Source organism: Eptatretus burgeri, chromosome 2 (genome assembly GCF_056783735.1).
Source record: "Eptatretus burgeri isolate ZD-2024b chromosome 2, Ebu_testis_v1, whole genome shotgun sequence".
Classification (NCBI taxonomy): Eukaryota; Metazoa; Chordata; class Myxini; order Myxiniformes; family Myxinidae; genus Eptatretus; species Eptatretus burgeri.
In genome coordinates, this window is record NC_140962.1 from 86,116,602 (window position 1) to 86,132,524 (window position 15,923).

Below are 15,923 nucleotides of genomic sequence, written 5' to 3' on the forward strand. Positions count from 1 at the left end.
TGGCAAACCACCCAGTGTATTACCCGAGCTCAGGAAGCTGCTTTGGCGGCACCAACAGGTTTCAGAAGTGTGTGTGTGTGTAACAAGAACACTAGGGTAGTTCGTATGATGGTGAATGCAGTGTTGAGAGGGTGTCAGACAAGAGACGGCAAATGTAATTGTTGTGAAGGTCGAAACAGTAGTCATTAATTAGAGTGGAGATGTGATGCATGGAGGAGGGGGGGGGTGTGAACCCCGATGGGTAAAGGTGGAAGAGATTGATGTATTTTAATGTGGTGGGGGCGACGTTATGGTTGAGAGATAGTGGTAACTGTGAAAGCAGAGAGTGATGCTGATGGTCCCAATGGATGGATGGATGGATGGTGGGGGGGCATTGCAAGGAGTGTGCAAGGCAGTGTAATATTGGGATTAGGGCACGGACGGTACGAGGGATAAATAGAGAGAAAAAACCGAAGGGAGAGAGAGCTCTATCTCAACAGCCCAGCATAAGAGAAAGAGACGAGTCAAGAGGAGAGATCGACAGACGAAAGGGAGGGCGAGAAGACGAAGAAGAAGAAGAAGAAGAATAACAGCAGGAGGAGGAGGAGGAGCTATAGACACGAGTGAGAGAGACAGAAGGGTGGGGGCTCTTTGTCTGTTCCGGAGGCCCATTCGTTGAGTCGGAGCGGCGGACAAACGCAGACACGGGCCGGAGAGGTAATTGGGATAAGGACGTTGTAAGGGTGAAAGACAAATCGGGGAGGCGTGAAAAGGCCCCTCCGTGGCAGCGTTTGTGTAACAGGCGCCATGGCCTCATGTTTGTCGAATTGCTTGCGCTTCCGTCGCTGCTGCCTACTGACCGTCTCAGAGTCGGAGTGATTATTTGTTTTGTTTTGTTTTGTTCTCATTCCTTTCCCCCCGCCCCCCCCCCCCCCATGCACGTCTGATTCTTCTTTTTTGTCTCTTTGCGCTTCATTCTTTGTGTCTATCCCTTTTCTTTACACTCGTTTCTGTCCCACTCTTTGTCTTTGAATTGATAGCGCCAGCTTCTTGCCCCTCTCTCGTGCCTTTTGCACATCTCGCTCTCTCCTAGTTGTCCTTATTTAAGCGTCCCTCTGGTAATTGTCCATCTCAAGAGAAACCGTAGAGATCGACATATGATCACAAAGACGGCGTACTGTGCGAGATGGACGGCATTTTACACCCGGACAGCCGGGGCTGTAAACATCACAACACACATGCACGGTGTATGGCCGGGTTGGAGGAGAAACGCTGTTATTCTTCCGGTTAGGGTCACAGTCACCTCGTTCAAATATATCGTCACATGCGGTGAGGACGTATCCATTATTGTCGCAGTTCGACACGCAAACAATGCGAATGCTTGCGTGGGACCGAAGCCCTTGGGTATCAAAATCGAGAGCACTCGGTTTACAGTTGGGCGCCTTTTACTGATTATGATTCTCTCACACGACCCATTTTATCTCTGCCAAGTCTTGGTAGATGCAAAGGGAAGTCCCGCAGGCCAGAAGAAGTCCTGCCGCTGGAAGAAGAAGAAGTCCCACCGGCTGGCGAAGAAGAAGAAGTCCCTGAGGCTGGAAGAAGAAGAAGAACTCCCAGAGGATAGAAAAAGAAGTCCTGGCAGCTGTAAGAAGAAGACCCGCCGCTGGAAGAAGAAGAAGAAGTCCTGCCGACTGGAAGAAGAAGAAGAAGAAGAAGAAGTCCTGGCAGCGGTAAGAAGAAGACCTGCCGACTGGAAGAAGAAGACCTTTATTGTCTTTTCTTTTCTTTTTTTTTCCCCTCCAAAAACATTGCTTTCAGCGTCAGAAGTAATAAGATATAAATTACCTGCTCCCTTTGATTCATGAAGGTTTTGTTCCTGATACATTGAAGGCCAGCCAGCTGGGGCATTACAACTTTCCTTTAAGGCCAAAGAGAAGGAACTGGTTGGGCATTTTCGGTGTAACTTTTGAAATCTTGGCATGGCTGTTTGATTTAGGTGGACCCCAAATAGGTGCCCAACGGTGTGGAAAGATAAATTTTCAAAGGTGGAAGTCTTTTATTGTTCTGCTCTTAAAATATATCTGATTGCTGAATGATTGATTGCCTGAGCGATTGACTCTGAGTGGAAGTTTGAGGGCTGCATGATTCAGGTCATCACCAGTGCTGTTTAGCATCTTCAGTGTTTGCTGTTGGATGGTTTGCTTGGTGTATACATACCTGGGTGAGATAGAAATTATTAACCTCCGCCATCGAAGATGGACGGAGATTACTGTTTTCACCCCTGTCTGTTTGTTTGTTTGTTTGTGAACAGTATTACGGAAAAACTCCTGGACGGATTTCGGCGAAACTTTGTGGGGGGATTAGGTATAGTCCAAGGATCATGCCATTAGATTTTGGCACATGGTCCAAAGTCCAATATGGCGGCCATTTTGAAAAAATATTTGAATTTTTGTTTTTGCATTTCTACATGTTTTAAGTGATTTCCAACCAAAAAAAAAATTTTTGCAACTTTTTTTTCAAAAAAATTTCGATTTTATTTGAATTTTCTTTGCATTTCATGTTTTAAGTGATTTCCAACCCCCCCCCCCAAAAAAAAATTGTTAGAGAAAAAAAAACAACTGATTTTGCACCTTTTTTTTTTTTTTTCAAAAAAATTTCGATTTTTATTTTTGGCATTTCTACATGCGTGTCGATCTAGTTTAGTTTATTCAATCGTGGTTCAGTAGAGTCTGATCCGTTTTGACCTCCAATGAATAGGATATCAGGTTCACTTAAGTGACCCAGCAGTATTGGCGGCGGAGGTTTTGCACTCTACCGAGTGCTCCCCCTCTAGTTGAATTCTGTATTCTGTTAATTTGTCCATTGTGTTGTTCTGCCCTCATCTTTCATGTAATTAATTTCACAAATTCCTCTTTCAGTTTAAATGCATGTAGACAAAACTTTTGTCTTGACTGTAATCTCTGTGGTTCTGTTGAGTTATCTCAGCACTGCTATACTTGTAGCCTTGGCCTCCAAGACCCCTCTGAAAAATGAGCATCATGCACAAATATGGTATTTACACTTGTCATTTCCTTAATGTACTAACTAATGTCTTGCTTCCCTTATAACCCTTTGTCATTCCTTCTTTTGTTTTGTTTCACCAATTTGTCCATTGCATTAATTTCTTAAACTTCATATGTCCCAACTTCCACTGCTACTTACTCTGCCTGAACTTCAATCACTCCTCAGATTTGGACATGCAGCCTTGGGAGGGGGGGCCTCACAGGAGAGGACTTGGTGTTCGACCTCCTCGCCATTTCCACCCCTCTCGCTGTGGAACCCCACCTCGCTTACGACGAAGGTATAGTGATATGAAAATCTTGTTACATGCTGGGTTTTCATTCGAAGCGGCCTGGTGCCAGATTTCCGGCAGTTATGAACTAGTCTGCCACAAACAACTTGCCGAGCATTTCTTTTAATAAAATAAAAAAGTATTTAAAAAATCTGGAGGTGTTTTGCACTCTATCTAATTAAATTGAGGCAACAAACATCCACTTTGGTTAAGAAATTGATTGTGGGGGGTTGTATACAAACTCTAGGCTCATGGAAGATCAAGAACACTGAATAGAGACAGTCACAGAGACAGACACACCAACAGTAGAAATGAAGGACAAAAATAATGGGTGTGAGGAGGAATGAGGCGTAGGTGAGGACTCGTGTGGTGGACAGGATGGATACAGAAGCCAACTCTCAGGAAAAACTGGACATTTGTAAGGAGGTCGGCTTGGGTAGGGGGATTATGGGGTTAGCAAAGATCATAGTTGAGGATGGGGGATGACCCGAAATGGTGGTGAACAGCTGTCTAGAAGCCTTGGAAGGAAGAATGAGATTGAAGAGAATGTGGAAGTGGTTTAACAGCTGGGAAAAAAAAAGAGGAGCAAATGAGTGAAGCTATGATTGATTCTGGATTTTGGGAGTTTCACCAGAAGGGAGGGGTTGATGGTGGACCACATGCACCTTACAGAAACCTGGGGGGTAGGTCGGGACAAAGTACGGAAAGAGCAGAGGGTGCAAGATCAGAAAGGAGGCGGGAGAAGACAGAGACCACCAACCTGTCTGCGATGGGAAAGTGATAGGTCCATTGACTGAGCTTTATCACGGGAGATGTTTTTAATTTTTTTTATTTTGTTTTTTTAATATGCATGCCCTAAGCTCGTGGAAGAGCTATGACGCAGAACAAAATCAGAACAAAACACAACAAAGGAGAAAACAGCCAACAGCAGGGCAAAGGGAGAAAGTAGATGGAGAGGGACAAACTAGGGATGCAAGTACCAACGAGAGGGAATGAAGAGAGATTCCTATAATCTTGAAGGCCTTCGTTTCCACGGTGTCAAACTGAGCAAGGTGTGAGGCAGGGGTGCCAGCCCAGAGGGGAGAGTAGTGCTGTATCAAACTGCGGATGAAGGTGTTGCAGGTGGATAGGAGTTCAGGTGTGCCAAGGAATGACTTTTTACGATGGAGGAGGCCCAGTTGGCAACCAGCTTTGGGGGCCAACTTTAATATGTGACTTGCTCAAGAAAGATCATGGCTGATGATGAGGCCAAGGAGTTTGAGTGACTGAACTTCAGAGCTAGATAGAGAGATTTCTCAGGATTGAAAGAAATATTCCAAGTGTTTGACCAGCTTGTGATTATGTCAAGGTCTGAAGAAAGGGAAGAGGCTGTTGCCTGCATATCTTAGGCATAAGGGATGACATGACAGTGGGTGGAATCATCAGCAAACAGAAAAGGAGATTTTCCAGAGATTCTGAGAGATCGTTGATGAACATTTGGAATAAGACTGGACACTGAACAATCAACTGCGATGATGGATTCCATGACCTTGCTGATGATTGAAAGTAAGCGGATATGTCTGTAGTTAAGGGGATTTCTTTTTGCACTTTTTTCTTCTTTTTTTAATGTCATGCAGTGATGTTTGCTGATTTCCAAGCAGATGGAAGGTAACCTAGGACAAATTATAGGGTGAACCAAGCAGAAAGAGAATGTGCAAGAGCAGCAGAGCATATTTTTAGGACACGCGTGCTAATGCTGTCCGGTTCATTTGCAGAATCAGAGTCGACGGTTGCCAGAAACTTCTCCACATTCTCAGGTGGTCCAGGAGCAGTTGGGTAGGACTGGGTAGTTGGCTACAGAGAGCGAGGGGTTGGGGATAGAAGATTTGGAAGCAAACGCAGAATGCATTCTGCCTTCTCACGAGTGAAGTTGGCTGTGATGACCTTTGAAGAGAGGGACGGAAGGCGGGGGGAGGGGGGGGATTATCCGGAGACGGACTTAACAAGGTGCCACCAAGTTTTAGAGGAAGTTTGAAAGTTCAATCTTGAGATTGGAGAGATGCTGTTTTCTGGCTCTCCTGAGAATGGACACACACTTGTGGGCTTTGTAGAATGACCTGAGATTGCATTCAGTCGGATTTGCCTTCCAGGAGGAGAAGGCAAGTTGTTTTAAGGCAACTGCCTCACCGCAGGATTCTGTGTACTTTGGGTGGTTGGATGGATATGATGACTAAAGATGAGATTAGATGGATCTGTGCAGAAGAGAGAGAAGTGTCTGTGGAAGAATTCCCAGTTAATATTAGGGGCAATAGATATAGGAGACCCGTCCTAATGTGACATGGCTGCTTGCAGTCCTTCCCAATCTGCTAAGTGAGCTGCCATACTTGTGCCATTGAGGCAGCTCTCTGAGAATAGCCAGAGAGATATTGACTCGCATGTATATGACCAGATGAACCAATTCGATCAGAGGAAGAGCAGGAGACATTGGCAGTGAAGTTTGTCTTTACCTTGTCCAGAAGGGAGGATTTGCCATTGGGAGATACTACACGGCCAAAAGTATGTGGACACCCCTTCTAATTAGTGGGTTCGGCTATTTCAGCCACACCCATTGTTGACCGGTGTATAAAATCAAGCACACAGCCATGCAATCTTCATAGACAAACATTGGCAGTAGAATGGGCCATACTGAAGAGCTCAGTGACTTTCTACATGGCACCATCATAGGATGCCACCTTTCCAACAAGTCAGTTCGTCAAATTTCTGCCCTGCTAAAGCTGCCCCGATCAACTGTAGGTGCTGTTATTGTGAAGTGGAAACGTCCAGGAGCACAACAGCTTAGCCGCAAAGTGTTAGTCCACACAAGCTCACAGAACGTGACCGCCGAGTGCTGAAGCGCGTTGTGTGGAAAAATTGTCCGTCATCGGTTGCAACACTCACTACCGAGTTCCAAACTGACTCTGTAACCGTCAGCACAAGCACTGTTCGTCGAGAGCTTCATGAAATGGGTTTCCATGCCCGAGCAGCCCCACACAAGCCTCAAATCACCGTGCGCAATGCCAAGCGTCGGCTGGAATGGAGTAAAGCTCACCGCCATTGGACTCTGGAGCAGTGGAAACGCGTTCTCTGGAGTGATGAATCATGCTTCACCATCTGGCAGTCCGACAGACAAGTATGGGTTTGGTGGATGCCAGAAAAATGCTATGTGCCCAAATGCATAGTGCCAACTGTAAAGTTTGGTCGAGGAGGAATAATGGTATGGGGCTGTTTTTCATGGTTCTGGCTGGGCCCCTTCATTCCAGTGAAGGGAAATCTTAATGCTACAGCATACAATGGCATTCTACATGATACTGTACTTCCAATTTTGTGGCAACAGTTTGGGGAAGACTCTTTCCTGTTTCAGCATGACAATGCCCCCCATGCACAAAGCGAGGTCCATACAGAAATGGTTTGTCGAGATCGGTGTGGAAGAACTTGACTGGTCTGCACAGAGCCTTGACCTCAATCCCATTGAACACTTTTTGGATGAATTGGAACGCTGACTGCGAGCCAGACCTAATCGCCCAACATCAGTGCCTGACCTCAGTAATGCTTTTGTGGTTGAATGGAAGCAAATCCCCGCAGCAATGTTCCAACGTCTGGTGGAAAGCCTTCCCAGAAGAGTGGAGGTTGTTATAGCAGCAAAGTGGGGGACCAACTTCATATTAACGCCCATGATTTTGGAATGAGATGTTGGATGAGCAGGTGTCCACATACTTTTGGCCAGGTAGTGTATCTGGGTTGGAAAGTTCACAGATGGAGTCAGTCACATGGAGTCACAGAAGTCTTTTGCGGAAGTGCCATAACTGGTGAGAGAAGTACCAACACCCAGCCAATTTGTGTGGTGACAATTGAAATCACCACATATGAGAGGAGAGAGTTGGGATGAGTGGTTCAGAGTTGGTCCATCTTGTCAAAGAGAGAGATTCAAGTGGGGTCGTCACTGTTAGGACGGTACAACACACAGATAAATAAATAAATAGGTGAGAGCGGAGGGGAAGTCACAGCCAAAGTTCTTCCTGAGGGATGGGAAGTGTAAGATCAGTATAAGGGCAGTGAGAAATTGACTTCTTGATGAAAAGTGCAACTTTGCCCCTGAGGTGTGGTCAGGTCTATCAAATCGGAGGAAACAATTGCTTGGGAGAGACACTAAGGAGTCAGGGATGTCCTATGGGAGGAAGGATTCTGTTAAATAGATGATGTCTGGTGTGACAGCGGTGGCCTAAAATGAGATCTGTCAGGTTGGAGTGGAGACCTCAGATGTTTGAAGTCCACATAGTGAGGGATAGGGGAGGTAGCATTGGGAGGGTACAGGGGTCGGGGGGAGAATTTGAGTGGGCAGGTTGAGGGGAAACTTTAAGGGTTTGGGGTGAGGGTGAAGTTTTGAAAGTGTGGGGTGTGGGGTGAGGGGGAAGCATTGAGATAGTGGGTTGAGGAGGGATGTGGAAAGAGGGGACATGAAATGGAGGGATGCTGATTGCAAATTCCCAAATTGGACAAATGGAGATAAAGACCATGCAATGGGTGGTAAGTTTGGTTTTTTTTGAAGGTACAGAGAAAGGTGGTGCTGTATATGCAGGAGGAGGGTTGGTGGACCAAGTGATTAGCTGGCAGACAGTTTTGGAAAATAATATTTGTGAAGAAGAAGAGGAAAATAGATCGTGGTTTAGAAGAGGAACACGTGGTTACTCCGAATGGAGGAATAAAGAAGGTGAAACATTTTAAATTATTTTAAAGGAAGAAGCATTTACAGTTTATCCACCCAGGTCGAAAAACCAGTTAAAACCAGTACACATTTTCAACTGGTCTCTATTGGTTCTAATTGGTCTTTAACTGGTCTCTATTGGTTTCAACTGGTACCAGTTAAATTCAGTCAGAATTCCAATTTCACAGTTGAAAAAACCAGTAGCTCATATTTGTACCAGTTAGTCTTACTGGTTCCAGTTGATACCAGTTGCAATGTACTGGTCTCCCAGTTGATACCAGTTACAATGTACTGGTCCCAGTTGATACCAGTTAGTTAAATACATGTATTTCAACTGGTAATATATCACTCTATTCCAATTTCCATATTAAAACCAGTAAGAAACCAACTGGCTTTACTGGTACCAGTTGGCTACTGGTTTTCAACTGGTACCAGTTGACCAGTAAGCTACTGGTTTTTTGACCTGGGCAATAAAGATTCACTTTGGAGATATTGAGAAAAGGGAGAAAAAAAAAGGAATGTAGTCTTCCAAGTATATTTCATGGCTCCTAATGTTGCCAATTTATTCTTCTGTTCTCAAGTTAATAACTGCGGCACATCAGAAGGACAATAGTGGTGTTATTCTTGGGAATAATCTTAGAAAGGCGATCATGGTTTGAAACTGTTCACCAAACAAATGTATGTAAGAAAATCAGACAAAGTTGCTTTCTTGGTTACCCCAGGACAACTGAAGTACAAAGAGAAGGAAAAATATGAAGTACAGGGAGAAGGAAATTCAAGTAGAACGAGAGCGAAGTCGATGGTGCGCCATCGCAAATCCCCATGCTTCCCACCTTAAGCAAAGTTGAAAGATGGCAAAAAGTTCTACCAGGAATGACCCAATATAAAATTGAGTTAAATTTTTTTTCCCCGTTATAACCCCTGTGACCTCAAATGCCCAGCCCCTGGTGCATGAGCTTGGGGTCAAATTCCAAAACTCATTGCATATTTCATGCATCCTTCAATATTGGTTGCATATATGGAATAATGTTTCATTTAAAATGTTTTAAAATGTGCCCGTAATTGCATTTCCTTTGTTTTTTGACCTTTTGACCCCAAATTACACTGCTCTCACCCCTTCTTGCCATGTGGTGATCATCTATCTAAAATTCCAGCAATGTCTGTCTCTGTCTGTCTGTCTGTCTGTCTGTCTGTGTCTTTGTCCACGACCGCCGTTTCTTGACGACCGCCGGTCTGATCTGATTGAAACTTGCCAGGAATATTGCCGGGGCCCGGCAGATGTGCCTTTTCAAGGTTTGATGTTAATCGGACGAGCGGTTCCCAAGTTACGGCCATTTATCTGTCGACCAATGACAAGACGCGGTGCTATGACGTCACGAACGACGTTACAATTAATGTTTATTTATTTATTTTTTGCACGATTGACAGTCCGATGTGATTGAAACTTGCCAGGAATATTGCTGGGGACCCACTGATGTGCCTTTTCGAGGTTTGATATTAATCGGATAAGCGGTTCCCAAGTTACGGCCATTTATCTGTCGACCAATGACAAGACACGGTGCAATGACGTCACAATTAATGTTTTTTTTTATTATTATTATTATTTTTTGCACGATTGACGGTCCGATCTGATTGAAACTTGCCAGGAATATTGCTGGGGACCCGCGGATGTGACTTTTTGAGGTTTGATATTAATCAGATGAGCGGGTCCCAAGTTACGGCCATTTATCTGTCGATCAATATCTGCGAGAGAGGGGGCCGGGAGAGGGGAAGATGAGAGTGGGGGCGAGAGAGAGAGGGGGGAGACAGGAAGGGCGAGACGAGAGGGGCGACAGAGGGCTGCACCTACGGGCCCGCACCTATGGGCCCGCCCTGGTAACTACCAAATTTGGTGAATTTATTGAGAATAGCCAGAGCGCCTGGATGGGTTTGAGGGTTGTGGAGTGGCGGCTGAAACTCGAATCCTATTCTGGTTCCTCCTGATGACTCCCTCTTTGCTCTTTACTTGTTTGGGTCCCTTCTTGGTCTTTCAGTTGATTGTTTGTTCCATATCCTGATGCTGTGTGGACTGTGCCTCCTCTGTCGGACCTCTGGTAGCTTATACATGTTGCTGCGTTTAAGCCTGGGGAGTAACTGCTGAAATCTATCTGTCCAGGTTCTTCCTGACATCTTTGTTCTTTGTTTCTTTCATACTTTCGAATTTTTTTCACAATTCTCTTTATTCATTCGAATTGTTTTTTCTTCTCATTCATCTCTTTTACTCTCTACTTCTCTCTTTCATTATCTATCTCTCGAAGGAGAAGTTAATTATTGCAGAAATTTTTCTGTAAGGCTCACTTGGCTGCACCTGGGTGGGTTTTTGTGGGTCGTGGAGTAGCGGCTGAAACTCGAATCCTATCCAGGTTCCTCCTGATGACTCCACCTTTGCTCTTTACTTATTTGGGTTCCTTCTTGGTATTTCGTTTGATTAAATTATGCATGCACAACCATTTATGAGAAGATAAATTGACATCGGACGGACAGACGGAACTGATTACAATTTTTTTCCAAAAAGCCTGGGAATATCTAGGAACATGGCTACAATTGGACAGAAACACAGGGACGAAGACACAACAGAAAAACACGACAAACCCTTTTCGGAAAACTTAGCTTACGAGGGAGAAGCTGCAGCTGCAAATTTGACCGATGCCTCCAATATATTTTTTTTATCAAACCAAAAGTGATCAGGTGATATGTGATTCACTTATGTATAGTTATCCCCACACTTAAAAAAAAAAAAAGAGGATATTGTAATTGCGTCTGTCTGTCTGTGCGTCACACTATCTCCTCCTAAACAGTTGTGCAGAAATTCGCCAAACTTTATAGTTATGATCACGACATGGCAAGAAGGTGCGAGAGCAGTATCATCTTTGGTGGTACCCCATGGGGTCCTGTCATGGGGTAAAAAAAGGTCAAATTCCAAAAAATGAAATTACCGGCACAGGTTCAAACATTTTTTTTTAAGGAAACTTTGTGTGTGCAATCAACTTTGGAGGATGCATGAAATATGTAATGGACCCAACAATAACTATCATGTGTGCTGTAGAAGGAATGATGTCCCTTTGAGTCCCATGTGGTTGTTGTTATAACCGTCAACTGAAATACAGTGAAATAACTGTCATGTTGCCGTTACACACCCCATTTCCTGGAAAGCGACCAAGGAAGCCAATCGTCGACATTACTATATTATATTGTTCTCATAACAAATTATACTGAATTGAGCCTGTCAGTGGTGGGGGACCAAAAAAAACTGAGGTAATGCGGATTGGAAGCATACACTTCATTGGGGATCATGGGCTTAAAAATGAAAGCAGCTCAAAAGTATCCCAATGAGGTCTTTGTCATTTAATGATCAGTGATTATTGGTTCAGTGTGTGATGAAAATTGTATCTTTTTTCAATTCAAACTGATATAATTTTTTGGGGGAAAGTTAAACACATTGACAGTGATAGTAAAAATGTTTTAGCAAAGTTGAATACATCGACAATAGTACGAAAAGGTGATCATCTTCATTCATATGCAGCTCAAGGTTGCGGGGCAACATCTTTGGCTGAGGGTGCGGCTGTGCCGCTGATGCAATGCCCTCTGCTGATTATAGCAGGAATTTGGCCGTGGTGCCGGCGATAGCTCGCCTACTCTTCACAAAGGACACAGTGGGATCTTTAACATCCACCAACAAATGCTGGCAGACGGGATTCCCGTTTAACATCCATCGTAGAGACGGAACACACATTGATGAATCACCTTGCCTGTGAAATACCAGGATGACAGTTTATAGCTGAGTCTGCATTCAAACCCAGGCTAGATGGCTTCGAGACGAGTGTGTGTACCTCCACTCCATCCTGTCAGCTCCAGATGAGTAATTGTGATGGATTTGTATCATGAGTCATAGTAACAACCGCTTCCTCCAAGAGCAAAATATGGTGCAGTGAATCACTTGCAGTGTGCTATGTCTGGGATCTCAGGTCCAAACCCTATATTCAGATGTGTCCAATGACTACCAATGTCATGGCAATTCACCTAAAAGTACACTGATGTCTCCCAATGTCATTGCTTTGTATGTAATGTAGATGCAAGCTCCTCTCTAAGCCTTAGACAAAGTAAATAGAGAAAACAAAAAACACATAATGGTATTTGTGGAGATGAATGACATCAATTGTAAGCAAGAAGGAGAGAAGTGAAAATGTCTTTACAGCTTGAAAATTGCTGTCTTCTCAACATTGCTGTGATAGCCCCAGAATCATGTTTTCCTCTATTTTAACCAAATCAACTGTGTGAATGCCAAACAGGCCAAACCATTATTTCCTCTTTATTTTGTTTGGAGGTCATCTGTCATCTGCCATCTGCTTGGAAATCAGCAAACATTACTGCCCTGCGCAAAAACAGATCCCTGCAACTACAGACCAATCAGCTTTCTCCCAATCATCAGCAAGGTTATGGAATCCATCATCGCTTCAGACATTAAATCCTTCCTCTTCTCCAATGGTTTGATTTCCGATAATCAATTTGGTTTCAGACCAGGTCACTCTACCCTGGATATGTTGCTACTGCTCTCCCAACAATGGATGGAGGTCCTCAATGCCATACATGGACATGAAATCAGAGCCATATCGCAAGACATATCGCATGCTTTTGACACGGTCTGGCACCTTGCTATGCTCACCAAACTCTCTTCCTATGGTATCCAAGGCCATCTCCACTCGTGTCTCGCAGACTTCCTCTCCTGTCGCAGTCAACATGTGGCCCTAAATGGAGTTCTTTCATCCCCTCTTCCTCATCAGGCTGGAGTTCCTCAAGGCAGCGTTCTGGGCCCTGATCTTTTCATGGTTTTCATCAATGATCTCTCTGGAAAATTCTCTTTATCTCTTTGCTGATGACTCCACCCTCTGTTGTGCCATCTGTCATCCCTCAGACCTGAAAGCCACAGCTTCTTCGCTCACTGCAGATCTGGGTAAAAGCACAAACTGGTCCACCACTTGGAACATGTCTTTTAATCCTGGCAAATCTCACCCTCTCACTATGTCTCTCCGCTCTGGTCTTGCCCCCCACCCCCCTCGCCCACCCTGCTCTATCTGCGATGTGTCCCCACCATATTTCCGCATGGCGTTAAAGGTCCACCAACTACTCCCTTCTAGTAAAACTACCAAAATCACGAACCACTGCTCACCTTCACTCTTTCATTCCTCTTTTTCCCTGCCTTTGGAATAAAGTCCCCCAATAAACTCAATCCCATTCTTCCTTCCAGGCCTTCAAAACAGTTGTTCACCACCACCTCTTATCTTCCCCGATCCAAAACCTCAATCTTTTCCACCCATGTTAAACCACCCCAAACCCACCACTTCAAATTCCCTGTAATGTTCATCTTGTATACCCCATGTTCCCCACCCCATCCCTCTGCCTTCCACAGATCTCCAATTGTCTCTTTTCCCCACTGTTTTAGCCTTCTCTCTCCCGCCCCTCTTGTCTCATCCCCCCCCCCCCTTACTGTGCATTGTATGTTAACTCTCATGCGAGCCTCGACATTGTATACAGAAAAAAAAGTGACGGGTTGTATTGTTGTGGGTCCGGGTGTCGGTGGCGAGCAGGACCACTAGGTGGAGCAGTAGAGTCGGCTCCACTGAACACCTGGAATCTAGATCGTGCTTCTCGGAGAACTCCGAGAGGCACGGGTCCCTTACAGGACCGTGGTCACCAATATTTCGACGGCATGAGGTCGGGTCCACTTGTCTCACTCCAATTTACCTAAGTACTCACGCCGTCCAACTACCGGGGAAACCACACCCTCGGCCGACTCTGTCCAATCCGAGTCGTGGTAACGGCTCGGATCCGGCGTAACCGAGCAGAGTTACCAGAGCCGCGCCAGACCGAATGCACAATTTGCCACTTCCCAATTTCTCAACACGCACCGTGCTAAAGGCCCAGTCACACCTTGACGTTTTAGCCAGCTTATGCCGATTTTTGGAAAATTTGTGTAAAACGCTGGTACACGTCGAATACGTTATGGGTACGTTTTGTATATGTTAAGACCACGCTGAAAAACACTGCCATAAGTGGTAGTACGCTGGCTTTAAACGTTGAACTTTTGGGTTTTCCTCGAATTTTTTCATGCTTGAAATTTTACGACGTATGCCGGCGTATGGCTCACACGTTCCGCTACGCTGGACATAAGTTGTAGGCACGTTATGCGATCGTTGACACACGTTGAAACACGTTACTTGTAAGTTACTCATAAGTCGAAACACGTCGAGGTAATGTTTAGCATACCCGAAACTTATTTCTAACCTATGAGTAACGTTTTGTAAGCACGCTACACGAACGTTGTTCACACTTTGCAACAGGGCCGGATTTATGTGTTGCGGGGCCCTGGGCCCTAGAAGTACGCGGGGCCCTCTCGGGGCCGCAGCCATTTTTACTTCATATATAAATGCACCAACCTAGGCTGGGCAAAAGAAAAAAAACCATAGTTTATGTGTAAAAACATGTATTTCAGAAACTACAAGTAACAAAAGTTTATATACAAGAAACACCACTATGGATGAAAATAATCGCAAAACCAAAACGTGATGGTATCATCTCAAATCTCAATGTAGAAAGTTTTTTTTTTTTTTTGTCATTTTTGCAGATATGATTGCATTATTGCACACTTTGGCGTAATTGCTACAATATATTTGCGAGATGTTAAAAACCTACAGAATCTTTTAGCTTCTTCCTGGCTTTGATTCGCGCAAAGTCCTCGATTGTTTCGCGTGTGCTTACTCTCCTGAATAGTTCGTGTTCAGCACCCAGTATGGCCAGCGATGCCAAACGATCTTGGCCAATCGTACTACGCAGATAGTTCTTGATCCTTTTCAATTTTGAGAATGATCGTTCTCCCGTACAGTTCGTGACAAACATTGACAGGTATACCCGCAAAGCTATCTCCACGTTGGCGAATGCTGCCACCATATCGTAGTTGTGGATTGTGGAAAACATAGTAGTTTCAGACCAATTTTCCGAGTCTTCTGTCTGCATCGTCTTGAGAAATGCCTGGAAATGTACAGTTTCCAAAACCAGAGAAGGTTCCAGGTCGTTCGGGTAACTCTTGACCAGGTCTGCAGCAGAGTCGTGGAGCTTATCCGTCTGCATGGTCGTTATTTCTGAAAAGAATGAGAAACGTTGATGGAGTGTTCCCTAGGCCTTGAGGCGATCTCCTAGTGACGTTGTTAGCTGATCAATGATGGGTATGTTGGATGTGGTCCTGAATCTCTCTCTGGGCGGTAACTGGGTGTCATCGGCGCTGTCTACTTCATCATGATGTCGCTTCCTCCTTCGAACACGTCGCTGATCGTCTTCGTACTCGCTGTGACCACATTTATCAATAGCAATATGTTCAAAGTCGTCGAACCGTTCCCGTAGGTCCTGTACGAACTCTGTCAGTGATTCGAGTAGTTTCACTGCCGTGTCTCTGCGTTTCGATGTTCATCCATTGCAAGATCGTCAAGTACCATGATATTTTGCTGGAATCCATTGGCCAGTGCTTCTACAGCATCTGCACGGGCCAACCACCGTGTATCTGACAATCACTTGACGACTGGCATGTGTTTCAGTGCATCGCGATGTTTGCGCCAACGATAGATTGACTTCACGAGATAAACATACAGCCGTTGAACGATACCAAACAGAGTCACAGCAGCCATGCAGCACTCAGCAGCACACGTCCCGATGAGGTTGAGAGAATGAGCCATGCAAGGAACAAACTGGGCGAATTCGCAACGACTTTTAAGGTGCGCCTGGATGCCGCGGTATTTTCCAGACATGTTGCTGGCGTTGTCGTACGATTGACCGCGACAGTCAGAGATCGGAATTTTGTTCGTT

At 44.9% G+C, this 15,923-nt stretch overlaps 1 protein-coding gene across 5 annotated transcripts in view; it reads left to right on the forward strand.

The window, feature by feature from the left end:
* Positions 1–540: 540 nt before the first annotated feature.
* LOC147032484 (RING finger protein 44-like) overlaps positions 541–15,923 on the forward strand; it is a 120,245-nt gene continuing 104,862 nt past the window's right edge. For 4 of the 5 annotated variants that reach the window (XM_085870155.1, XM_085870158.1, XM_085870156.1 and 1 more), the window contains exons 1-2: positions 541–696; positions 3,208–3,319. In XM_085870155.1, coding sequence (XP_085726281.1) covers positions 3,216–3,319 — 104 coding nt within the window. In that variant the 5' untranslated portion in view covers positions 541–696; positions 3,208–3,215. The remainder of the gene's footprint in view (positions 697–3,207; positions 3,320–15,923) is intronic. The other variant, XM_085870159.1, reaches the window with a different exon arrangement.